Source organism: Amblyomma maculatum, chromosome 5 (assembly GCF_055883805.1).
Source record: "Amblyomma maculatum isolate TAMU_Amacu chromosome 5, ASM5588380v1, whole genome shotgun sequence".
NCBI lineage: Eukaryota > Metazoa > Arthropoda > Arachnida > Ixodida > Ixodidae > Amblyomma > Amblyomma maculatum.
Genome location: NC_139348.1, coordinates 91,543,573 through 91,569,613, shown reverse-complemented (window position 1 = coordinate 91,569,613; position 26,041 = coordinate 91,543,573). Strand labels below are relative to the sequence as shown.

The following is a 26,041-nucleotide window of genomic DNA, read 5'->3' as shown; positions in this document are numbered from 1 at the left end:
GTTATAGGTTTTCACATAAATTAATAGCTTACAGTTGCATGTCGTAATTAGTATATGTGGGATAATAGCGGCACAACAGCGATTTTTATCAGTCAAGCAGATGGGAGTCAACGCTGTCTTATCGCGACCTTAAAGGTGGATGTTAAGTGTCGCAAAGAATTTTAATTAGAAATGCGCACTCGTGACGTATGCGAAGGATGCCTCGACAATATTAAACACTGAAATCTGCTAATTAAGCCTGCTGTGCAGATTGCGCTCGTTATGATTGCAGAAACCCTATAGCTTCGGCAGCATCAGCGCCTGCTGTCACTGTTTCAAGCATGAACACAACCATGGGTGCTGTGATTGAGAGCCTAGCAGCGTCTGTAGACAAATACACGAGAGTGACCCAAAAATGCGCAGCCTTTGTAACGATCCATCTGGCAGAGGTTCACGGCGTTCGGTATTGGTCGATGGCTTCGCGTGCTGCTTTCAGCCGAGAGAAGTCACCGCCGCAGAGGGACGGTGCCAGGCTCCTGGAAACATTGAACAAGAGCCAGCCAAGGGTCACGTTGGACTTGGTGCTCTTGATGTGCTCGTAAGCCCTCGTGATCTGCGAGGGACGAAAAGGGCCGACTTAGCAGGTGCGTGCAAGTGTTGCTCACGACGACACTGTAGCTGCATGCATAATTCATATATTATTTATGTACAGATGGATCCAAAATATTGTGAGTGACACAAAAGGAAAGCACAGGAGGTGTTCAAGAAATACATTCAGTGAGAGCCAGGTGAGCAGTAAGTTGCGACATTTGTTGGCGCTTTTGGCCTCTGCTGCATGCGGTCGGCTGGTGGATAGCGTGCCACGGCTACATATCACACTGAATTGGCTGGGAGCCTACAAAATAAGGTTGCATGAGATAATGTACAGCACTGGGGAACAATATATCATTTTTAGCCTATCGTAACCATGCACATTCGGCGGAAATATGCAAGCATGCCGTCTGTTATATTTAGTATATTTACTTTTCTAATTAGTACTGTTTGCTGCAACGGAGAAAATAATTTAACTCTGCAGGTCAAAGGTATATACCCTATTCCAGATTTCGGCATAGCCAATGCTATTTTAGAAACGGTTGCAGATGCACTAAACTCGAACCCGTATCCTATTCTGTCTGGTTTGCTCTTCTCTGTTTAAAATGGGGAAACAACATAGATAGGGTCCATGGAATGTCATTGATATGTTTTAAGCTAAAAATTAAAACTTGTGCCTTTTTGCCAGAAAGAACAGGGAATCGATTGAATACATAATTTTTTCGGTGTAAATTAAGCTACATGAGTGATTTATCCAGCTTGTACGTTTTGCGCTCCGGATTGTAGCCGCGTTTCTTTTGAAAGGAAGCGTTCTTGCCTCACGCAAGTTTCTGAGGTAGACTCCATTGACATTCATATCGCTAGCCGTATTGTTAATTGCTTATTTGTGTGAATTTAATGCCAAAGCCTTCATAGGCTCATGAGTGTTCGCAGGATCTGTGCGCTCGCGAGATTGTCGGCGAGATTCCACGGGATATCGGCGAGGCTCTCTTTAACCTCCACCGGAAATCGATCTACCCTTGCGATCACCAGCCGAGCGTGTTAAGCGATTAAGCCACGCCGATAACGTGAGAAAAAAAAACCTTGTTTAGCGTTCCCGCCGCCATGCAGCGTAGGTAGGGGAGAGCGGGCGCGCATCGAGGCACCCTAAGCGTAGGTAAAGCCCAGCGTAGGGGCGCAACAGCGCCACCTTTAGCCTGGCCTCCGGGAGGGCGCGTAACGCGTACCATCGCCGCCGAGTGGAGCTGCTCACCTCGAATCCGGCTCTGAAGCACTGTGGGATCGGCGGGGTTCTGGCTAATAAACACTGGAATCAGCTTTCGCATTATGCTCTTAAGGGTCTTAAGCATGGAGGAAGGAAAAAAACTGAGAGGCCGTGATGTCACTTTTCGCGACGCCGGCCCGCGACCGGAAAATACTGCGCGCCACCTACACATGGGACAGCTTTTCCCCTCGCACTCCTCTATGTGCCCTTCCCCATCTGCTCTTCTTCGCGTTCCGCGTCATCCGACGCCGACAGCCATGCTGCCCCATAGCAACGCTGAAGCTGTTGCTATTTGCCCCATATCTAGGCTAAAAAAAACACGTGACTTTCGGCACGGGTATCATATTGCATCTGGGATACATGGGGTCTCCTCAGTTTTTAACGCGGCAGTGTTAAGAGCCCCGTGTCGCAGAAAAGTCGGTGTCGTCGTCGGCGGCCGCCGTCCCGCGTCGTCCGGCGTTGGCCGTGAGCGAAAAATCCCAGAAGCATTAATAAATAAAAACGAGTAGGAAAAATCGCCGACCTGAGGAATCGAACGTGGGCCTCCGGTGTGTAACCACTCCACCACGCCAGCTAGATGGTTTGAAGTGGACAAACGCGCGTCTATTGATTGCGGTGTTCTCAGAAATGTCCCTTAGAGAAGTGTATTGTGGCGTATAATAATAATTATGAGCATGTAAATTACAGAATTACAGAACACGCAGTTAAGCGAGTGGTTTATTACTTTTCCGTTGTACTTCCTCTTCGCTTGGTGTGCATGTAGCGCCATCATGCGTGTGGCTCATGGAATAAGATAGACAGGGCATGGCCTTCGAGATTTTCATCGCGCCGTCTCGGATCGGCAACGATGTTGCCGACGAACTACGACTGTAACTTGAGGCCCGCACGTTTCGGCAAGGTGGCTGGCAGCGCTTCTACGTCCCGGAAGGATTAATAAGTATAGCAAGTTGCTCTATGTAGGAATTCGAAACAAGCCTCTCTTCTCAGTGCACACCTCAGCCGCGTTGTAAGCGAAGGAACGCCTGTACGCGCGAACTGGAGCAGAAATGTTCTCTCGCAGAGGCCGCTAGGGGAAGCGATGACGTCACCGCTAGGGCATGAAGCGTCGGGACATGAGCTCGCTCTTGAGAGACGTGTAATGCGGTTGCGTTTACCAGTGCCGGGCGCACTGCGGTGTCTTGTGCTATCGCGTTTTTTACTTCCTCCATAGTCTTCAGTAATTTTTTTAATTGGTTCACAGGAAAGGAAAGGCAGAGTATCTCTCACAGTTGTTCTGTGGGAACCTGAACTGATTGATTGATTTGGTTTGGTTTGGTTTGTGGGGTTTAACGTCCCAAAGCAACTAAGGCTATGAGAGACGCCGTAGTGGAGGACTCCGGAAATTTCGACCACCTGGGGTTCTTTAACGTGCACTGACATCGCACAGCACACGGGCGCCTTTCTTTTCGCCTCCATCGAAAAGCAGCCGCCGAGGCCGGGATTCGATCCCGCATCCTTGGGAACAGTAGTCAAGAGCCGTAACCACTGCGCCACCCCGGCGGGGCTGATTGATTGATTTATAGGAAGGGAAAGGCGTGGTAACTGTCACTTGTTTTCTGTGGACACCTCAACCGCACCGTAAGGGAAGGGATGAAGGTGGGAGTGAAGGTGGAAGGAGAGAAAGGGGAGCCGTAGTTGAGGGTTACGGAGTAATTTCGACCACCTGGGAATCTTTAACGCGCGCTGATTGCTCTATAGGAAGGGAAAGGCGTCGCAACTGTCACTTGTTTTCTGTGGGCACCTGCCCGTTTTATTTATAGGAAGGGAAAGGCGCGGTAACTGTCTCACTTGTTTTCTGTGGACACCGCAACCGCGCCGTAAGGGAAGGAAGGTGGGAGGGAAAGTGGAAAGATAGAAAGAGGAGCCGTAGTGGAGGGCTCCGGAGTAATTTCGACCACCTGGGGATCTTTAACGTGCGCTGATATCGCACAGCACACGGACGCCTCTTCGTTTCGCCTCCATCGAAGCGCAGCCGCCGAGGTCGGGTTTCTGTGGGCACCTCAACCGCGCCGTAAGGGAAGGGATGAAGGTGGGAGTGAAAGTGGAAGGAGAGAAAGGGGAGCCGTGGTGGAGGGTTACGGAGTAATTTCGACCACCTGGTAATCTTTAACGCGCGCTGATTGCTCTATAGGAAGGGAAAGGCGCGGTAACTGCCTCACTTGTTTTCAGTGAACACCTTAACCGCGCCGTAAGGAAAGGAATGAAGGTGGGAGTGAAAGTGGAAAGGAGGAGCCGTAGTGGAGGGCTACGGAGTAATTTCGACCACTTGGGGATCTTTAACGTGCGCTTACATATCGCACCGCACACGGACACCTCTTCGTTTCGCCTCCATCGAAACGCAGCCGCCGAGGTCGGGTTCGAACCCGGGTACTCCGGCACTGTAGTCGGGCGTCTTACCCCTGCACCACCTCGGCGGGGCTAACGCGCGCTGACATTGTTGTTGTGGCTGTAGGGAGAAAGAAAAGAAAATGCACGGGCCTGCTACTGGCTCTGTATCTGAGCCACCTACGCTGCCTCGTGCGGACAGAAGAGAAAATAGACAAGAAAAGAAGAGGGAGAAAAAGACGCGCGCCGCAACGGCCATCGTCCACCACCGAAGTGGTGACGGGTGCAATGACGGCCTACAACAGATAAAAATCAGTGGCAGGCTAGCCCCCGCCGCAAGCGGCATTGACCTACCTGCCCAAGGCCCATCGCACAGCACACGGATGCCTCTTCGTTTCAGCTGGACTGGATGCAGCCTACTTTTGCCCCCAATCAAGGAGCCATTGTACAGCCTGCGACGACACGTTCTGGCCCCCGCCGCCGAAGAAGCGAGGGTGGAATGCCGCCATCCCACCGGCCAGAGGATACTGTCCTGACAGGAACCAAGAGGATGCACCCTCAAGGTACCGACAACTCCTGCCAGAAGCCGCACCCACCGCCTGTGGGTGCGCTTTCTTCAGCTGTGGCTACTGAGTTAACAGCTCTGAGAGAAGCAATTACATATATTCTACAACAACGCCCTGCAGCATGGGTTATCTTCAGCGATTGTCGCGCTGCACTACAATTGCTTAAATCATCAAGAATTCAGGAAGAGCTCGTCATTGACATAAATAAGCTACACACAAAGGCCTATGACCTGAGTTACAGCATTGTGCTACAGTGGTTACCTGCTCACTGCGGCATCGCGGGCAACGACCTCGCAGACGCCGCTGCAAAAGAACTAAAAGATTCCACAAGGACAATTTCATTTCAATACCATTCTCACGAAGAGATGCAGCAAGACTTGTAGCAACTGAATCGTGGCGATTGCAACGCTCTCTGTGGTGTGACTCGAACCATCAATATCGACCTCTACACCGAATAGATCCCACTTGCGTCTTTCGAATTCCTCACAATTTGAACAGGTGGCATCGAAACTGTCTACACAGAATCCGCTTAAATGTGTCATACACAAACTACTTCCTACATAAAATAGGCATAGCGAGCAGGCCTCTGTGCTCTACATGTGATGTGTGTGAAAATTTTGAACATTTGGTAACCTCCTGTCAACGGTTTACTGCACATTGCAGGACACAGCGCAATAATTTAAGCTTACCTAAAGAAACAGCCTTGCGCCTTGAACATGTCCTGGGTCGTTGGTGCGACGGATCGTCTGCTGCGCGAGCTACCAAGGCCTTACTAACTTTTCTGAAGGACACAGGGTTGATTAATACCCTTTAAAACTCATCTGTGTGTGATTATGTGCGTATGAAAGTTAACTTTTCTTAAGGACACAGGGTTGATCAATACCCTTTAAAACTCATCTGTGTGTGCTTATGTGCGTGTGAAAGTGTGCGACACCGATTTTCTTTTTTTTTTCTCATTTATTTCCCCTTCTCCTCCCACAATCTGTCACCCTCATCCCTCAACCCTCATCAGGAGTAGCATGCTAGGCTTACCACCAGGCAGACATCTCCTGTTGCCATTAAAATTATATCTCTCTCTCCTCTTCGTTTCGCCTCCATCGAAACGCAGCCGCCAAGGTCGGGTTCGAACCCGGGTACTTCGGCACAGTAGGTGGGCACCTGAACCGCGCCGTAATGGAAGGGAGTAAGGAGGGAGTGAAAGCGGAAAGAGAGAAAGGGGTGCCGGAGAGCTCTGGAGTAATTTCTACCACATGGGGGTATTTAAAGTGCACTGACATCGCACAGCACACGAACGCCACTTCGTTTCGCCTCCATCGAAACTCAGTCGCCGGAGGTCGGGATTGAACCCATCACACAGTGCTTCAGAGCGGATTCAAGGTGAGCAGCTCCACTCGGCGGCGATGGTGCGCGCTACGCGCCCTCTTGGAGGCCAGGCTAAAGGCGGCGTTGTTGTGCCCCCACGCTGCATGGCAGTGGCAGGAACTGGACAAGATGTTTTTTATTGCGAAAACAATACTACTTGCACTTTGAAGCCTTTGCCGTACCGTGGCGGTGCCACCATTGACCTTTCGCGTGATGATGATGATGAAACTTTGATTTCCACCGATTTAGGAGGCCCCCTACTCCAGCTCAGCATTTACGCGGACGACGTTAATCTCTGGATGAACAATGGCAGCGACGGCAGCATAGAGGAACGCCTACAGGCGGCGGCCGACCTTTCGCGTTGGTTGGTTGGTTGTACAACTTTTAATTCCATCGGAAACGGGGAGTCGTGCGCCCGCGGATTAGAGGCTGGCAGGTAGCCTTTGGCTTCTTGCGGCCTCTTCCGCCAGATGGACGGTGCGGTGCTGGATCGCAGGGTCCGCGCTTCGCAGCAGGGTATCCCAGGCTTCTCTACTTGTAATATTTTGCCCTGTGGGCACTCCCAAATTATGTGGTCGAAGGTCCCTCTCGCCCCACAGTGTTTGCAGAGATCATTGTCCCTAAAGTCTGGTAGCGCGTGAAACGCCCAGACCGGGTTCATGAACGTATTAGTTTGTAGCCGCCTCCACGCGACAGCTTCTCTATTATTTAGTCTAACATCTGGCGGGGGTACCAGTCTACGTCCCAATTTATAATGGTCGATGATTTCCCCGTAATTTTGCAGACGCTCGTCGTATGCCCAGTGTTCGGGGGGCTTCACGGCTACCCGGAAGTAGAGAGCTCGGGCTAGCTCGTGAGCCGCCTCGTTACCAGGGACGGCAGCGTGAGCGGGTGTCCAAATTAACTGAATTTTCCTATTTATTGTTCTTTGGGTGAGGATTTTGGCCGCCTCCGGCGATATCCTCCCCTTCCCAAAATTTTGAATGGCAGTTTTGCTGTCGCTAATTATGAACTTGGCTTCTGTTCCTACGCAAGCTAGCGCTATCGCAACTTCCTCCGCAGTCTCTATGTTGCGGCCTCTGATGGCTGCCGCAGATACCGGTGCCCCTCGGCCATCGACTACCGAAGCTAACGCCGCACCTGTTCTGCCACTTGCCGCATCAACATAGACTACTTCCTTTGCTCCCATGTTCTTGAACCGTCGCTCGTTTGGCCCTTCAGCTCGTTTGGCCCTTCTTTCGACATTAAATTCCGGATGCATATTCCTAGGGAAGGGGGGGGACTACTAAGGCATTCCTGATTTCACTATTAATTGTGACTTTTTTTTCACTCCCCTGTCTGGGTTGAGGCCTACTTTTGCAAGGATTACCCTGCCCGTCTCGGTCGTGCTTAGTCTCTCTAATTGGGAGACTCGCACTGCCTCCGACAATTCTGCCCACGTGTTATGCACCCCGAGTTCGAGCAGTCGTTCGCTCGAGGTACCCATGGGCAGTCCTAGCGCCTTCTTAACGCATCTTCGAATCAGGCAGTCTAACTTCTCTTTTTCGCCGGCCTTGATGTCCAGGTAGGGCGTGGCGTAACTGATTCTGCTTATTACGTATGCCTGGATTAGTTTTAGTAAATTTCTCTCCTTGAGGCCTCTCCTTTAGTGGCGACCCTCCTCAAGAGCCCGAGGGTTTGCATCGCGTAACTTTCAAATTTTTTCAGGACCTCTCTGTTGTGACCGTGGGATTGAATGACCATCCCCAAAATCCTGATCTGATCTACTTTTGGCACCGGTTTGCCCTCCACCTGAATATGAAACTCTCCGCTATTCTTGCAGCGGAGGTACTTTGGGTTATAAACGAACAACTCAGATTTATGCGGGGAGCACGAAAGTCCCCTTTTAGCCGCGTAATCGACAATGATGTCGGTCGCTGCTTGCAGGTGTTCCTCCGTACTCGCATCGCTCCCATGGTTAATCCAGAGGTTAATATCGTCCGCATACATGCTAAAATTTAGCCCCTTGATTTAGTTAAGTTTACCCGGGAGGCCTCTCATTGCCACGTTGAATAGAAAAGGCGATAGCACTGAGCCCTGCGGTGTGCCTTTGCTTCCTAACTCTATCGTAGGAGATTCTAAATTTTGAAATATCATGCAGGCTTTTCTGCCCGATAAGAAGTCTTTTATGTAGTTGTACGTTCTCTCCCCTACTCCGAGCACTTCGAGCCCTTCGAGAATAGCTTCGTGCCTGACATTGTCGAAGGCCTTGGTGAGGTCTAGGCCCAGGATCACTTTGGCGTCTCTCGATAGCGAGTCTATGAGACCTTTCGCGTGACTTCTGTGTGATGTCACGCCGAAGAGCTGGGCGACCATCTCGCGCCGTCTGCGAGCAGTGGCGGTGCTACCAATATTCTAGAGCACTATAGCGGTGCCACCACCGGCCTAACTCCCGCGCTGTCGGCCAGGAGCGCGACAGGTGTTGTGACGTCACGCCGAAGAGCTGGGCGACCATCTCGCGCCGTCTGCGAGTAGTGGCGGTGCCACCACCGGCGGCATAACTCCCGCGCTGTCCGCCAGGAGTGCAACAGGTGTTGTGACGTCACGCCGAAGAGCTGGGCGACCATCTCGCGCCGCCGTCTGCGAGTAGTGGCGGTGCCTCCGCCGGCGGTTTAACATCTGATTCGACGATGCCACCTACCGCTAGGGAAGCTCGTCGCAATGAGCGTAAGAGACAGCAGCGAGCTACAGAGACGGAGGAACAGCGTATCCATGTCGTATCCAGAGTGATTCATTGTATAACCACCACAGTCTAACTAACCATAGCAAGCATATCCATAAGCACCACCACCAGCCGAACATTAGCTGAACCTGGGCGTAGCCATGGGTATTGCTTTCGCAATCTACCGGGCTTAACCAAGCTAAGCCTCTGCTAATTTTTTTTCTCATGTTATTTTGGCGTGGTTAGTCCCTTAACACGATCGGCTGGTGATCGCAAGGGTAGGAAATCGATTTCCGATGGAAGTTATAGAGAGCCTCTCCGATATCCCGTGGAATACCTTGGAATCTGACACAGTAGCCGGGCATCTTGGCCCCTTCAACATCGCGGCGGGGCGGGTCCTAAGTGCCTCAATAATTTTTTATTATGCTGCACAATGTGATGCCATTATACTACGTTACTTAAGCCAATGCTTAAATAATTGCTTAGTGCTGCACCGTGGGATGTCATCGTACTACATTACATAAGCCAGTACGTAATGACTTTCTCGCATGCCTTGGGCGTCATCGTTGCATGGTTATATTTGGGCATATTAAAAAATAAATTAGGGACACTAACAATGAGCGCTCTCACAAAATATTCCCGAATGCGAACAACTATAACCTTAAACAGCGCTTCACTCTCAGGGGAAGTTTTTATCAATTCGGCTGCGGAAGCCATATGTATAAGAATGTGTAACGCTTCATAAAAGCTGTATGTATAACGCCTTTAACAAAGCAGTTATTTTGTAATGGATGTGGTTGCTTACTTTAGCGTCGTCGCTACTGCACGACAATATACCGGGGGATTGTTTTTACTGCTTTAACAACTCTGAGGGATAATTTGGTATGGTTTGTGTGAGTGGGTGGCACATCAAGGTAAGCTTCAGAGCTTAATGATTAGGTGAATGATGAATTATAATATAACTAAGCACCTGTCTACAGGCAATATTGTGATGCGAAATCGAAATGCGATCAATGCCAAAGGCGAGTCCCTTTTACTAATTTTCTTCCTTGAAAGTGTGGTTCGAAATATCAAATGCCAAAAATACGCATATAAAAGCCCGCTGGAGTGGCTTTCATGCATTGCACAGTTATGGATAAGAAATGTTGTTAACGCCATTTGATAAATTTAAAACGCTTGAAAGCAAACTAAACGAAGTTTTAACGCGTATTTTTGATGTTAGATATTTCGAGCCACATTTGAGACCGAAACATTTAAAAACAAGGCTCACCTCCGATGTTGACAGCCTTTAATTTCGCAATATAATATTGTCCCTTTAGATGAAAAATTATTAGTTATATTATTGAATTAATCGTCAATAATTAAGGCTTTTAATGTGCATAATGTTCACCTTGCTCCACAGACCACCCGCATTGAACGCACCGAGGTCTTTCTCATAGTTGGATGCATGAATTGGTAATCCGAGTGCTAGTTTATAAGCTTTCCGAAACTGCGATATAGGTCCAGCGGGGAACTATCATCGCCGTTACTATTCTGATCGCGTCCTTCTCCTTTAACCCTCCGTTCCTGTTTGCTATTCTTCGGATCATGTCGCAGACCTGACTGGTTACCCCAGTCAGTAGCTTGATTGTGTACGTTCTTTCCCCGTGGCTCTGTAGCCACATATCTAGTATCCTCAAGGTTTTTACTTCTCTGATTTCTTGGTTTTGAAGTCGGATTTGAATCGGTTCTACCTTGAAGTTTTTTCTTGTGGATTCTAATGAACTGGGTGTTTTCAGAGGCGCATTGCATGCCGTTTCTTCTTGCAATTTCTTCAATGCCTTCCAGGGCTCTTTGCAACTTGTCTTCCTCTTCTCCCGAGGCAATGGGCATCTCGGCCACCTACAAAGAACACACAGAAGCAATCCTGGTCTGCCAAGAACGCAGACTAGAACAAATTCGGACTGGTGTAGACACCTGCTGAACATCATGGGACGACCCATCGAAGAGAAAACCAACTCTCCAAGAGAAACACTCACTACCGAAAGCAGAGCTGAATACCAGGTCCTTCCAATCCCCAAAAACATGGACCCCCTACACAACAGCGAAAGACGACAAGCGAGAAGTCGCCACATATAAAACAATGTACGTCGTTAGAAACAATAGCGACCTATGTAGACGCCAGTCCATATCAGGGAAGAGAAGCGGTGTTGCCATAGTTGACCACACCGGAAGAGAGGTGACCAGCTCATCGGTCAAGACCAATAACTACATAGAAGATGCAGAATAAGTTGCAATCGCCCTTGCAGTGAAACACGCCAGCAGCCAAGGTAGAAAACACATAATACTCAGCGATTCTCAAAAGGCCTGTCGTGCCTTCCTCCTGGGACGCGTATGCAAACAGGCACACCGAATAATGGAGCAGGGAAAAAAGACGGGCAACTTGAAGCACACAATACTGTGGATACCGGTAAACGAGGGAATCGATGGCAACGAGGCAGCCGACAGCATAGATCGAGGGCATACTTTCCGCGCACCTAGCTGTGCCGGCTGCCCAGACCTTTCAACCCCTCTCACATACGGGTAACTAATACAATACTTCAATTTAGGAAGAGAACGATACGCAGAACCACACAAAGACCTCAGCAGACAGGAGGCAGTAGCCTGGAGGAACATACAGGCTAGGACATTCCCAAACCTAGCAAATTATCACAAAATCTGGCCTGAAAAATTCAAAAATAACACATGCACTGCATGCGCTGAAGTCTCGGACATCCTTCACATGATATGGAACTGCAAAGAGCAACTAGAGAATTATAAAACGCGAGCACTCAGCCAAGCGGAGTGGGAGGAAGAGCTGGCCCACAGGGGTCTCTGAGCAGCGCAGCCTGCTCACCAGGGCCCGGGAGGCAGCCCAAGCCAATGGCATTCTGGACTAAGGAAATGGTCCACGCAATTCCCTTAACCAATTAAATTTTACTCCCTCTCTCTCTCTCTCTTTCTCATAGTTTTTAAAATACAGATATGTAAATCATAACGAAAAAAAAACCAGCCGATATTGTGTAGTCGCTCAAATGATATCATAACAATACGCAAAGGGCACAGCCAGATGAACCAACAATAGACTCCTTCAAGAAATGTTGAGTCGTGTTGGCCGCAATGTTGCATATAACGAATTAATGGCGGAAGAGCAACTTTTTTTTGAAAACGAAATGCCATAGCTGTTATTTGTTTGTCTAATGAAACGGAATACGTTCGTCGGCTTTCCCATCTCTGACAACACTACGTGTAACTGTGACGTCCACAATGAGGAAGCGAACCTAATTAACTAGGAAGAGACCTGCTGACGACTTGTGGGAGAGCTGCACGGTGTGCCCACTCTTATTTAGAACGTGGTCGATGTCTTAAAGGCGCCATTGCGCCCAGCGCGGTCGCATATATCGAAGCAAGGGGACGCAAGCAGAGAGGGACTTGGAGGCGGTGCTTCTCACGGTCTACCACTTCGCTTCATTGCGTGCCCGTGTCGGAAACAAGGATGCTTTTAAGACTACAGTGTTGAAAATAAGAAATGTGACTTTTTACATTTCATTTTTTCTATTTAGTAGCATCGAAAATAAATTAATGAAAAGGCTTTGCGAATATTCGTGCTTAGGGTTCGCAGTGACAAATATAAGCGCCATTTAACATGTGGCGACATATTTATTTATTTACACTCAATCCCAGAGTGGGATTTGCGCAGAGTAGCGACAATACAGTAGCCGGGCGTCTTACCACTGCACCACCCCGGCGGGACGATATTTGTACTGAACTTTTTTGAAGAATTTAGTACAAATATCGCCCCGCCGGGGTGGTGCAGTGGTAAGACGCTCGTCTACTGTGCCGGAGTATCCGGGTTCGAACGCGACCTCGGCGGCTGCGTTTCGATGGAGGCGAAACGAAGAGGCGTCCGTGCGCTGTGCGATGTCAGCGCATGTTAAAGATCCCCAAGTGGTCGAAATTACTAGGTAGCCCTCCACTACGGCTCCCCTTTCTCTCTTTCCACTTTCACTCCCACCTTTCTCCCTTCCCTTACGGCGCGGTTCAGGTGTCCACAGAGCAAGTGTGACAGATACTGCGCCTTTCCCTTCCTGTGAACCAACCAACATGTGTCCGGTGAGAATTGTGACGGATACCGCGCCTTTTCTACCGTATAAATTTCAAACGCCGCTGATGCCTGCTGTACTAACGCCTCCTAAACGTCTGGGTATGCTTCTGTTTGCCGTCTGGTGCGGAGGTCGGAGAAGCGGCTAATGAAAGGCGCCGCACGGTCGTCTGGATCGGACGCCCGGCGGGGTCAACTTCGAATATGCATGAATCGCCTGGTGATGTCATGACCTGTCGTGATGGTACATCGCGCGTCCCTTGTCGAACACAACCAGCATTTGACTGAACGCATCAAAGTTAATGATCATAATTGGTTCACAGGAAGGGAAAGGCGCAGTATCTGTCACACTTTGCTATGTGGACACCTGAACCGCGCCGTAAGGGAAGGGAGAAAGGTGGGAGTTAAAGGGGAAAGAGCGAAAGAGGAGCCGCAGTGGAGAGTTTCGGAATAATTTCGACCACCTGGGAATCTTTATCGTGCGCTGACATCGCACAGCACACGGACGCCTCTTCGTTTCGCCTCCATCGAAACGCAGCCGCCGAAGTCGGGTTCGAAACCGGGAATTCCGGACAGTAGTCGGGCGTCTTACCACTGTACCACCCCGGCGGGGCACGCATCAAAGTTCACCGGCGTTTTTTAATTCGTTTAGAGGAAAGGGAAGGCGCAGTATACGGCACTCTCGGAATCCTGCTATCATCCTCACCGTAGACAAGGGGAAAATGGGCGTTTCACGATCAGGGGCGTGGTGCAGTTAGTGAAGCTCTGGGCTGGGGATCCGAATGATGGGTTCGATTACCGATAAGGTTACTCTCGCTCTCGGAAGCGTGACACCTCTGCCGACAACGATGAGGCATTAAAGGCTTCCGCCTTAATAAAGAATCCAACCGGGCGCGGTTTTGAAGAACCTTGTTTTGCGGCAGTTAGCCAGACCTGAGGGTTCATTAAGAAGCCATGCAGAAGATACGCACCTTTTCCCTCACCGTATCCTTTGTCTCAAACGCATATGCAGTCTTTATCGTAGCGTGGGAGTACAGATTGCACGCGCATGGTTTATAAAAGGTAATTCGTCCTGTGTTGCCGGGGCGGTATATGACACGACGGCAAGCCTGAAAAAAAGTGAACAGACGATCAAACATATTCATACGGTACACACGCGTTAGCGCTAGTATCGATATCATGCGACGTGTTAACTTATCGTCAACGTAAACAAACACTAAAACAGTACGTGGGCTGGATCAAGACCGTCAAGCAGGCACAGTACCGGAAAATCAAAGCGGCCGCCACGTGCCGTTCGCCGCCCTAAATACTTTCTTTTCTCCTTTTCCCTCTTCCCTACTTAGACCGAGGTGCCATTCATGTCTTCCTTCCTTCATTTCTTCCCTCCTTCCTCCCTTCCTCCCTTTCTTCCTTCCTTTCTTCCTCCCTCCCTCCCTCTCTTTCCTTCTTTCCTTTCCTTCCTTCCTTTCTCTCTTTCTTCCTTTCTTCCTCCCCCCCTTTCCTTCTTTCCTTTCCCTTCCCTTTCCTTTCCCTTCCTTCCTTCCTTCCTTCCTTCCTTCCTTCCTTCCTTCCTTCCTTCCTTCCTTCCTTCCTTCCTTCCTTCCTTCCTTCCTTCCTTCCTTCCTTCCTTCCTTCCTTCCTTCCTTCCTTCCTTCCTTCCTTCCTTCCCTTTTTCCTTCATTCCTTAATTCCTTCCTTGTGCCGGCACACTCCGCTCTACCTTCCGGTCACCGCGATCCCGCTGCAGACAGCATCTGCAGTGGCCCAGCAGCTGTGATGCTTGAATCGGATAACCAACGCCGACGTCCGACAATTTTAACACGACAGGTCGAGGCTGCCGTTTAGTGCAGAATTCGGTGGCGTTTAGGGAAAATCAGAACTGGGGAAAAAAGTATGACGTGTCACGCGATGTGGTGGAATTACAAACTAATTGAAATAAACACTGCGTAAGTTGAGATTGTCGTGTTAGCCCAGGCAGGGGGGGGGGGGGGGCGCCGTTGCACCCGCGCCGGAACGCTGCCAGAGAAAGCAGTCCAGACACCGAGCTCCCAAGCGACGAAATGAACCCCGTTTATTCTCGCACTCCGCTTTTGTACACTTGCGCCACACTTGCGCCACAGATACACTTGCGCCACTATCGCAGTCGCAGCTGCCAGCCAAGCCAAGCCAAGCCAAAACAGATGATAACAGCACATCCCCCTTTTCAAGCACTATTAACTTTACATGCATACACTTCAAAATAACATTGGAACACACCCAAGAAAACACGACCGAACACAGTCACTCCAAGCATCAGTCGTCCACGCCCAGCCTTATGGGTTTGCGAACAACTCTTTCAAATCTGGTCGCAGTTACAATTCTAGCTTGAGAATTGCCACCGTCAGTCTCCGTCTGAGTTAGAGGCACCAAAGCTTCCGGAGCTTCGTCAAATTGGTTGTCTACTCCAGTTACCAATCCGGCCCTGCTGGGCTGTTCCTGACTATCCGGAAATTCGTAGCTACCGCTATCTACCCGGTCTTTTGGGAGACGGTTAAGCATTCTCCTGTTTCGACGGACTTCAATCCCGTTTTCCGTTTGCACACGGTATGAACGCGGCTGTGGTGCTGCTCCGAGCACTGTACCTTTGGTACGGAGATCAGTCACCCACACCACATCACCTGCTTCCAGCTTTGGGAGATTTTTAGACCGGTGACGTCGGTCGAAGTGGCGGCTTTGCTCCTTTCTGACTTTACGGTCCTTGGCTGCCACTTCTTGCAGACAGCATTGTCCCGGATTGCGGTGCGAAGGCAGCATTGGGACTCTCGTCCTAAGCCTTCTACCCATCAGTATCTCCGCTGGGCTTACGTTCAAAACACCAGGCGTGGCCCTATAAGCCAGCAAGGCTAAGTAAGGGTCGTCCGATTTTAGAATGAGATTCTTAACCGTCTTTACCATACGTTCGACTTCCCCGTTTCCCTGGGGGTGCCTTGGACTCGAGGTGACATGACGGAAGCCATACAGTTTTGCAAATTTCTCGAACTCGACACTGACAAATTGGGGACCATTGTCGGTCACCACACACTCGGGAATGCCATGTCTCCCAAAAATGCTTTTCATTCGGCTTATCACGGTAGCAGACTTTGTTGACGGAAGAATGGCAATCTCTGGGTATCGCGAAAGATAGTCTACTACGACAAGATATTGCCGTCCCTGAATTTGAAACAGATCGACCCCTACTCTCTCCCAAGGAAAAGAGAGCGTTGGCGATGCAATCATCGGTTCGATCTGTTCTGGCGCATGCCTCGCGCAAACGCTGCACTGTTTCACGAATGACGCTATCACAGTGCTAAGTCCCGGCCACCAGACAGAACCTTTAGCCACACTGCGGCATCGCGAGATGCCTTGGTGACCGTCATGCAGTTTGCTTAGCGCTTCCTTGCGAAGGGTCTGAGGAATGATAAGCCTCATACCTTTGAGCAGAAACCCGTTCACCAAAGTAATGCATGCACGTTCCTGCCAGTATGGCAGAAGATAACAGGGAACATTTTGTTTCCTGGGCCACCCTTTTTTGCACACTGTGCGCAAGCTTCGACACACTTCGTCTTTTGCTTGACCTTCTTTTACTCTTTTCAAGAAATCGTCGCCTGTTTCTAAACCCAGTAAACAAGCGCTCGAGTAAGCGGTTACTTCTGAGACAGTTAAACAGCTTTCCACTTTCGTACGAGCTAACGGCGAACGTGAAAGAGTATCAGCAGTGGTTAGCGATTTGCCTGGTACATATAATACAGAAAAACTGTATCGCATCAGGCGCAGACGAAAACGTTGAATTCTTGGCGGCATAGCATCGATTGCCATGTGACCCAACAGCGACACCAAGGGCTTGTGGTCAGTTTCAAAAACAACTTCCAGACCACGTATATACTCATCAAACCTTTCCGCTGCCCACGTCAACGCCAGCGCCTCCTTTTCGATCTGGGAGTACCGTTGCTCGGTTTTGGTGAGCGAACGAGAAGCGAATGCAACTGGTCTACGTTGCCCGTCTTTTTGCCTTTGAAACAAAACTGCTCCCAGACCAAAAGACGATGCGTCAGCTGAAAGAGTGGTTTGTAGCGAAGCGTCGTACAAAGCCATGCATTGCGCTGAACAAATGAGCTCTTTGAGTTCTTGGAACGCTTTTTCCTGATTGCTGTCCCAGACCCAGTCCCTATCCTTGTGCAAAAGAACACGCATGGGAGCAGTCACTTGGGCTAAATGTGGCAGGAAGCGGCCCAAATGATTCGCCATGCCCAAAATGCTTCTAAGCTCAGTAACGTTTCTGGGTGCTCTCAAATCTTTTATAGCACTGACCTTCGCTGGATCAGGATGAATACCTTCCTCATTCAAAATGTGACCCAAAAAACGCACTTGCCTAACCCTGAATAAGCATTTCTCTTTGTTTAATGTCACATTTGCCCTTGCTAGGCGTGTGATCACGTTACTTAAACGCTCATCGTGTTGAGCTTTGCTTTCGCCAAACACTAGGACATCGTCCATGAAATTAACGACCCCCGGCAGGCCACCTAGTATCTCAGACATTCTCTTTTGGAAGTACTCCGGAGCGGAGGTAATTCCAAAGGGTAGTCGCGTGAAACAGTATCTACCGAAGGGTGTTAAGAACGTGGTTAGCTCTTCCGAGTCTTTACTGAGTCGCACCTGGTGGAAGCCTGAGTTGGCATCGAGCTTTGAAAACCATTTCGCTCCCGACAGTGACCCTAGAGCTTGATCCACAGTTGGTAACGTAAATCGCTCTCGAACTACGCATTTGTTCAATTTAGTGAGGTCTACGCAAACTCTCAGGTCGCCTGAGGGTTTCACTACCGGAACTATTCCGGCGCACCATTGGGTGGGCCCATCCACTTACCTGATTATGCCTAACCGCTCCATTTTATCTATTTCGCGCTTCAGGGACTCCCTCAGGGGAATTGGTACCCTGCGTGGAGCGCTTATGGCATGCGGGATAGCGCCAGCTTGTAGCCTGATGGTGTACTGTCCTGGCATCGTACCTAGACCGCGGAACATTTCTGGAAAACGCGTCTCGTACTGCAGGTTTCCCGAGTCGACCGCGTCTGCAAATTTCACGATACCTAAGACCTCAAGTGCAGGTAATCCTAGAAGGACGTCGCGTAACGGACTGACAACGTAGCATGTTTGATACACAGTTTTCTCTTTCCATGCGATCTCTGCTACGAATTTGCCTAGTACGTTAAGCTTACTGCCTCCTGCACCTTGCAAGATTTCATCGGTTTTTACCAGTCGGGACGGCAATCCCGGAAACGTTGATGGTAATACTGACACTTCAGCACCTGAGTCAACCTTTGCGAAAATGGGCACAGAATTAATGCGCACCTGAACAAATCGCGCTTTTCTGCATGCATCTATTGATCCCACGAAAGTCTCTCCAGTTTCCTGGTTGACCGCTGAGACGCGTAGCTCTCCAGTTTCCTGGTTGACCGCTGGGACGCGTACCTTTCGTTGAGCGGAAGCCGTTGCTTTCTTCAAGCAGGCCTTTGCGAAATGTCCCTTCTTGCCACAGTGAAGACACTTGGCAGCTCTGGCTGGGCACATTGTCCTGGGGTGGGCGTCGCCACTGCAGAAAGGACACCGCAACTCCGGCGTTCGTTGCCCATGCTGCCGCACCTCCGGCGTTCGTTGCCCATGCAGACGTCCCTTGTGCCTCTGTTGAACCACCGCGTCCACATTGGGGTCCTGGTCACGAATTTCCGATGACTGATGGCTGTGCTGTCCTCGTAGAGTACTTTGCTGCTGTTGGACGCTTTCCTTTAAGCGAGCCTTCGACAGCGCCGAAGCCAGCGTTAGCTGAGAATCCATTTGCAAAGCTTCCGAGAGCTTTGCGTCGCGGAGCCCGACAACCAGTCTGTCTCGGATCATTCGTTCTTTTAGTTCACCGTAGTCGCAACGTTCCGCCAAGCCGTGTAGCGCAGTGACGAACTGGTCTACCGACTCTCCTGGCATTTGTACGCGTCTGTGAAAACAGGCGCTTTCGTACACGATCGTTCTCTTTTACAAAGTGCCCGTCGAACTTTTTCTTTACGGTTTCATAGTTCTTGGCGTCTTCTTCAGATAGTGAAAACGTCTTGAATATGTCACGAGCTTGCCTCCCCATTGTGTACAACAGCGTTCGTACCTGAGCCTCCCCGGAGCATTCGTTGAGTCCCGTTGCATATCGGAAGTCGTCGAAATGTTCGATCCACGCCGGCCACTCTGACGTGCGGTCAAAGTCCAGCGGTGGCGGTTGCTGCAGTCCATGCAGCCGTATTGAAGGCGTCTTCGACATCGTGGATGGAAGGTGCCTGGCTCAGTGCGAAGATTCTTGACCATCTGACATCATGTCGTAGACGGCCACTTCTGACACCATGTCGTGTTAGCCCAGGCAGGGGGGGCGCCGTTGCACCCGCGCCGGAACGCTGCCAGAGAAAGCAGTCCAGACACCGAGCTCCCAAGCGACGAAATGAACCCCGTTTATTCTCGCACTCCGCTTTTATACACTTGCGCCACACTTGCGCCACAGATACACTTGCGCCACTATCGCAGTCGCAGCTGCCAGCCAAGCCAAGCCAAGCCAAAACAGATGATAACAGCACAGAGATTACGATGCCACTACAGGGCTTAAATGCCAATAGGACATGCAAGTATATAAGTGTATAGATTGATTGCTCTGAGAAAGAAAATTCGGACAACAAAGCCCGAACACGCTACCACTGGATTCCGAGTCGGACACATTGCCCTTAGACGTGCAAGTTTATGTGCCCCGGTTAAAGGGGGACGCTACATTTACGTCGGGTTGTCTTTAACAATGCCGTAGCTTATAACTCTGTGTGCTACATAGCGCGAGTGAGACTAGACCCGATAGTCACTATTTAGGAGTAGTGAAGAAGCATGTAGTAAAGTTGGTGAGGAGCGTGTGTACGTCAACGAGGATAGATACTGTGCCCCTCCTTTCCTGTAAACCAATTAGTATTATTCAACAAGGATGAGCAATATAGCTACCGCTGATGGGAGCCATTGAAGCTCTCGCGTCAGATGGAGCTACTTGCTTGCCAGCTGCGGGCACACTTGCGGCGTAAAGATGAATGAATGTGCTTACACAGATGGCGCTCGGTAGAGGTGGGAGCACGGACTACGATAAAGGTTGTATACTGTCTCACATATTACTCCACCACGGTGTTACCGTATTTCCGGATTAATTCCTCGGACACCACAGCATCACATGTAACTAAAGGGCGTACACTCTCGTTCGTAAAATTCTGCACCTAGGCCCGTATTCCGAGTTGTGCCATTTTCGTCCTAATCTGATTGGTGAAAACGCCGGAACCGGAAGTGGTGGCATCCGAACTGACACCCGAATCCATTGTCTCCACCAATAAGGTGATCCGAAGTGAGGGCGAAAATGACACTTCTAAATACGACGTAACTCGGAAAACGGGCCCTATGATGCTGAAACCCTGCGCCAAGTGCAGACAGTTGAGAAAAACATCCGCCTTCCGAAAGAACACGGAGCTCATCGGAAGCTTTGGCTTAGACGGCTGCATCCTTGCTTTTACCAGCGCTGACCTCAAGAGAGAGAGAGAAAAAAAATGTCTGTACTCTTTGCCAAAGTAACCATGCTGCAGGGCAAACTTCTGAGTTGCATAGTGGGGCATTCATGTCACCCAGTAAGCTGTAAATATCTGCACGAGTAAGGCGAGCACTGATTCTAATATTTTAAGAGGCTGTAATTTTGTGTTAAGCTTTACAGGTGCCATAATACGAGTGACAGGCAAAACACGCAGCCTTGTTACACTTAACAAAGACGGTACATATATATACGTTACAGTCACTCACATGAGACCTAATATTACACCAAGTTATTACCCGACCCGGTATACTCCGTTGCCAGCTTTTAGTGGTGATCTATTAATAAAACGAAAATAGAGGATGCTTCAGCTTAGCGCTTAAGGGTTCCGACACCCCCTGCAAACCCTCAGCTCTCCTAGTAGGGGCGACGGCTCGGGTCATATGCTGTGGTAGCGCCGTACGATTGAAGGAAACTTCCAGTGAGCGCCGCATCGCAGGTAAGCAAAGCGGAAATGTTTTTTGCTGCTCGCTTAGCTATTAATTCTGTAATTAGTTTCTTTCTAATGACGCACCTAAATATTTGCTGACAGTCATAAAGCAATGTATACATTAGGTCCACCTTTATTCGAAGCTAAGCAACGCATTCTGTGGTTGCGTGCTCGCCTCGTACTGCGAAGGATCCGCGGGTTTCCGCAAAAAAAAAAAAAAAAAATTGTTTATTTACTTCTGATTTTTGCGTTACAACCTTAATGCCGACACTGGATTTTCTGCGAAACGGGGCCCTTAACGTATATCGCGTTAAATGTTATCGAATTGTCACCGCCCCCCAATTTCCTTCATAGAAAGCTCATACCTTCGCACCTATATATTCTCAAAGCTATGCAGATTGTGCTAACAACCTAGCAAGCGTATACCCTCGCCAATGTCTCCACTCTTTATTGGATGATGCCACGTTCCTTATTAAGCAGAAAGAAGCACCTCCGGCACTGCACATGTCCTCTCGTCTCTCCGTGTGCAGTAAGTGTTAAGTTCTTCCCGTACATAACAGGTTGTTCTCCGTGTTATCTGAGTCAGCGTTGTCCTTACTCTTGCCATGACTTGAGTGAGACTTCAATTTCGATACTTCTATTCCCGCATCCGATTTCCTGTCTGCAATCCCCGAAATGCTGAGGCCGATTAATTACCTTTTGTGGGTTTGCCCGGCATTGAAGCCAAAAATAGTCCGGCATCTGGCAGCAGCGGGTATGCAGCCGAAAAGTCCACCCTGATACACTGCTTGGACGTATGCAAGAGCCAGATTACCGCTCATTGACCGACGTGATTACATCAGAAAAACCTTTGTTTAATTCACATCAAGTTCCTTTTTTTTTATATTCCATCATACATTTATTTCTCGAGGCAAGGAACAATGTTAAAAAATAACAGACGTGCTCGGCACGTCTTCGCGCCCATCAGTTGCCTTCATCCACAACTCCTACATTTTGATGTTTATGTCAGACGAAAGAGTTGGAAGACTACACCAAAGTAATGACACTTCCGTCGCCTTGCTAAGCTTGGCACATTAAACAATTCTGACACCCCGCAGGTACCACTGCACGCTCCTTTTGCGGAGCCCACCTGAACACCTATTTTTCAGAGCCCAGACAGGTCATGTGTATTAAAAAAATTCCTTTCGTTTTCTTCTTACCTCTTCGAATAGTTCTTCTACTGCAGCGTCGGAGTTGACGCCTATCGCCGACTGGCCATACGTTAGCTGGGCTTCGGGAAACTTGTAGGCCGTCATTGTTAGCGTTAGCGCGAACACCGCCCGCGGTTTTGCGAGATTCGTGATGAGATCCAGCAGCTCAGTCTGCGAAGAAAGTTGAGAACCTCGCATGTCCTTTGCTACGAAAGTAAATTAAAAGGCAGGACTCGAAGCTGAAAAGCACACAAGCGGGCGTTTCGAAAATAACAATCGCAGAAGTACGTGGCTAAATGTAATATAGCATGCGAAAGCACTAGTTTGGCACAGTGTATTTTCCTTCAGTGGTAGATGTAGATTATGTTGCATTATTCTCGCCCGCCATTGTTCACGTCGCTTGGTGCGGTGTGCGGCGTTCGCTGACTGACGAAGGGACCAAGCTCTTGTTATCCATTTCAAACCAGTCTGAATTGATTCGGCTCGATGAAACGTGACTTCTGACGTCACAAATACATTTAATATGAGCGAACACAAAGACAAGTAATTATGACAGGTGACATCACAAAACTGCCGACCTATCAGCGCCCGGTCATGCCAACCAGCCGGTTATTACCTCCCAGAGCATCCTGTACATACTTCCTGTATTTGCTGATTTACCTCCCGAAGACCACGCCTGCATTCACAGAAGACATTTAATGTGTTGGCAACAATGTCCATGAAGCGAGGGCCAGAGATTTTGCCGGCCTCCGAGTTTCGAACACTGTCAACTGCCCTGGGTTTTGAGGAGTCTGAGAGAGTGGATAGAGTAGAGACCATAAAGTGACGTCTCGAGTTCCGGTGGCAACTGGGGGTTCTGCGACCTCAGTGGCTGCTGGCGGCGGCTTTGTTGCCATTGTGTTTGTGACCATACAGTCTGGACAGCGAAATGACGGGCATTGTTTGTTATTTGTTTTAGTTTTTACTTTCGTATTTTTAATTTCTGGCTCCACCACGTCAGAAGGGAGTTGCGACCAGTTACAAAGGGCATAGTCACCATTACTATCCGTGTGTTTGTGGATATGCTCCCATGTGTTTAGGTACGTGGACGGCTTGTGAATGGCCCTCGCTTCACCTACCAAAGTTGCCAACATTTCAAAGGTCTACTGTGAATGTGGGGGGTTGTGGTGAAAAGTTCTTAATATAAAATAGAGGTGTTGACTCCCTAGTGCGGAACGATATACCAGGTGGTGTCCCTTGTCTGGTGCCACTTTGGGCGAATCTGTCGGCCTGGCTGTCTGGACCAATGCCGTTTGGGCTTTATGGCATGAGCAGTGAAGCAGGGTCGCCAGTACTCTTGAGTAAGTTGGGGTCAAGGGTTAAGAATGATTTCTGGCAGGCCCCATACCATGTGGTAGATATCTGCTAACTCGCCACATTGCTGGCACCGGCCGGTACCAAGGGTCAAAGTGTTTCACAATCATCATCATCATCATCATCATCATCAACCTGATTATACCCACTGCAGGGCGAAGGCCTCTCCCATATTTCTCTACTTAACCCGGTTCTGTGCTAGCTGCATCCGATTGACCCCCGCGAACTTCTTAATCTCATCCGCCCACCTAACTTTCTGCCGCCCCCTGCTACGCTTTCCTTCCCTTGGAATCCAGTTTGTTACCCTCTGCGACCATCGGTTATCCTCTCTTCGCACTACATGTCCTGCCCATGTCCATTTCTTCTTCTTAATTTCCACTAGAATGTCGGTAACTTGAGTTATTTCTCTGACCCACTCTGCACGCTTTCTATCTCTTAATGTTACCCCTACCATTTTTCGTTCCATAGCCCTCTGGGTTGTTCTCAACTTAAGTAGAACTCTTTTGGTTAGCCTCCACGTTTCAGCCCCATAGGTGAGTACTGGCAAGATGCAACTGTTGTATACTTTCCTCTTGAGCGATACCGGTAAGCTGCCAGTCATAATCTGCGAGTGCTTGCCAAATGCGCTCCATCCCAATTTTATTCTTGTTATTTCCTTTTCATGGTTCGGATCTGCGGTTACTACCTGTCCTAAGTAGACATATTCGCCTACTACTTCCAGTATTTCGCTACCTAATGTAAACTGCTGTTTCTTCCCGAGGCTGTTGAACATTACCTTAGTCTTCTGCATATTGATTTTCAAGCCTACCTTTCTACTTTTTCTGTCTAGGTCATCAATCATTATTTGCAGTTCATCCCCCGAGTTGCTTAGCAAGGCAATGTCATCAGCAAATCGCAGATTACTGAGGTATTCTCCATCTACCCTTATCCCTAACTGCTCCCATTCCAAGTCTCTGAATACTTCCTCTAAACAAGCTGTGAATAGTACTGGGGAGATTGTGTCTCCTTGCCTAACACCTTTCTTTATTAGAATTTTGTTACTTTCTTTATGCAGAACTATGGTTGCTGTGCAGCCACTATATATATCTTCCAGCACTTTCACGTACGGCTCGTCTACCCCCTGATTTCGCAATGCCGGCATCACCGCCGAGGTTTCAACTGAGTCAAATGCTTTTTCGTAATCAATGAATGCTATGTATAAGGGCTGGTTATATTCCGAGCATTTTTCTATCACCTGATTGATAGTATGGATATGATCGATAGTAGAGTACCGTTTCCGAAACCCTGCTTGATCCTTTGCTTGATTGCAGTCACTATAGCCCGGTATAACATTGGGTTTGTGAAAATCTCACGAGCAAACGTTCGCCTCCCTGAGCCCCTCAGCGGGCGTAAGACATCAGCAATGGCGATCTTGATAATAATCTAGAATTTTTCTAAATCTGTTGAGGAGTTGGCCCTCATCTTGATCTATGGAGTCGCTTGGAGTTACACGAGAGATGAGTGTTCAGGCAGACGCATTCACGGTGTCATTTCCCCTTTGACATAAAACGACGAGACAGAAATAATCATACGAAAATTGATAAAGGAAGAACTTGAACTAAAACTGCTATGTTTCGATCAGTCATTTTAGTGGACGCTATAATCCGATCAGTCATATTAGTGGATGCTATAACCCGCCATCAGTTAAATGCTTGCTTCATTCTGCTTTAGGCAAATTTCTTTAATACCTTCGTTCAGTCTTTGTAAAATCCTGCGTGCATGACATGGTTAAAAGCGGCCATCAACAGGTCAGCAGATTGAAGATATCAGGCTGTCCGGACCGCGCAATTAGTTTTGCCTGTGAAAATGTTATCTGATAGGTAGAAGGGGGTAGAAGAGGCTGATAGCTAGTCGACTCCAACTTGGACGAACATTCCTACTTGGGTACGGGGGGGGGGGGGGGGGGTAAATAAAAGGCTCGTGGCGACATAGAAGGAAGGCAATTGCAATCGCTTTTTAGCAGAAAGATAATCGTTGTGAGGTAGGAGATGTAAGCGCGCTCACCGTCGACGGCTGCAACTTGTCGTCGGCGTAGCAGCTGGAGTTCCACGACGATACGCACTCCACCAACGTCGGAGAACGTGGCAGATAAGGCGTCAGCAAAGCAATCACATGCACGACCCTGCAGTAAATTCATTGGCTACGGTCCACATCACCGGTCGCTCGAGGGGAAGTCGGGGAGCACTAAGGGGCGATTACAGCAGATTTTCTCTACTCGCGCGCCCGTAAGCTAGTCTTGTTCACGTTGAAACTGTTGCGACTAGTGGCTGTTATCACACACGGGTCCAAGCATAGCGCCTGGAAGCGCCTAAACACGCGCACACCGCTGCATTTCCTCTTTAGGGTAAGTCGCCGCATGCACACGCTTGATGCATGTGTGGCCCAGTCAGCTAAGGCTGCGCGCTGAAATCTATCACACGCTGGCAGCAGT

The 26,041-nt window shown here is 49.2% G+C and overlaps 1 protein-coding gene across 1 annotated transcript; it reads right to left on the bottom strand.

The window, feature by feature from the left end:
• Window positions 1-217: 217 nt before the first annotated feature.
• LOC146188682 (uncharacterized) lies at window positions 218-25,741 on the bottom strand. The gene is made up of 4 exons (XM_084603888.1): window positions 25,615-25,741; window positions 22,228-22,389; window positions 13,919-14,056; window positions 218-592 (listed from the first exon to the last, which is right to left on the bottom strand). Exons 2-4 carry the CDS (start codon window positions 22,321-22,323, stop codon window positions 431-433), a joined length of 396 nt encoding a protein of 131 aa, XP_084460014.1. The 5' UTR covers window positions 22,324-22,389; window positions 25,615-25,741; the 3' UTR covers window positions 218-430.
• Between the last annotated feature and the right edge of the window lie 300 nt (window positions 25,742-26,041).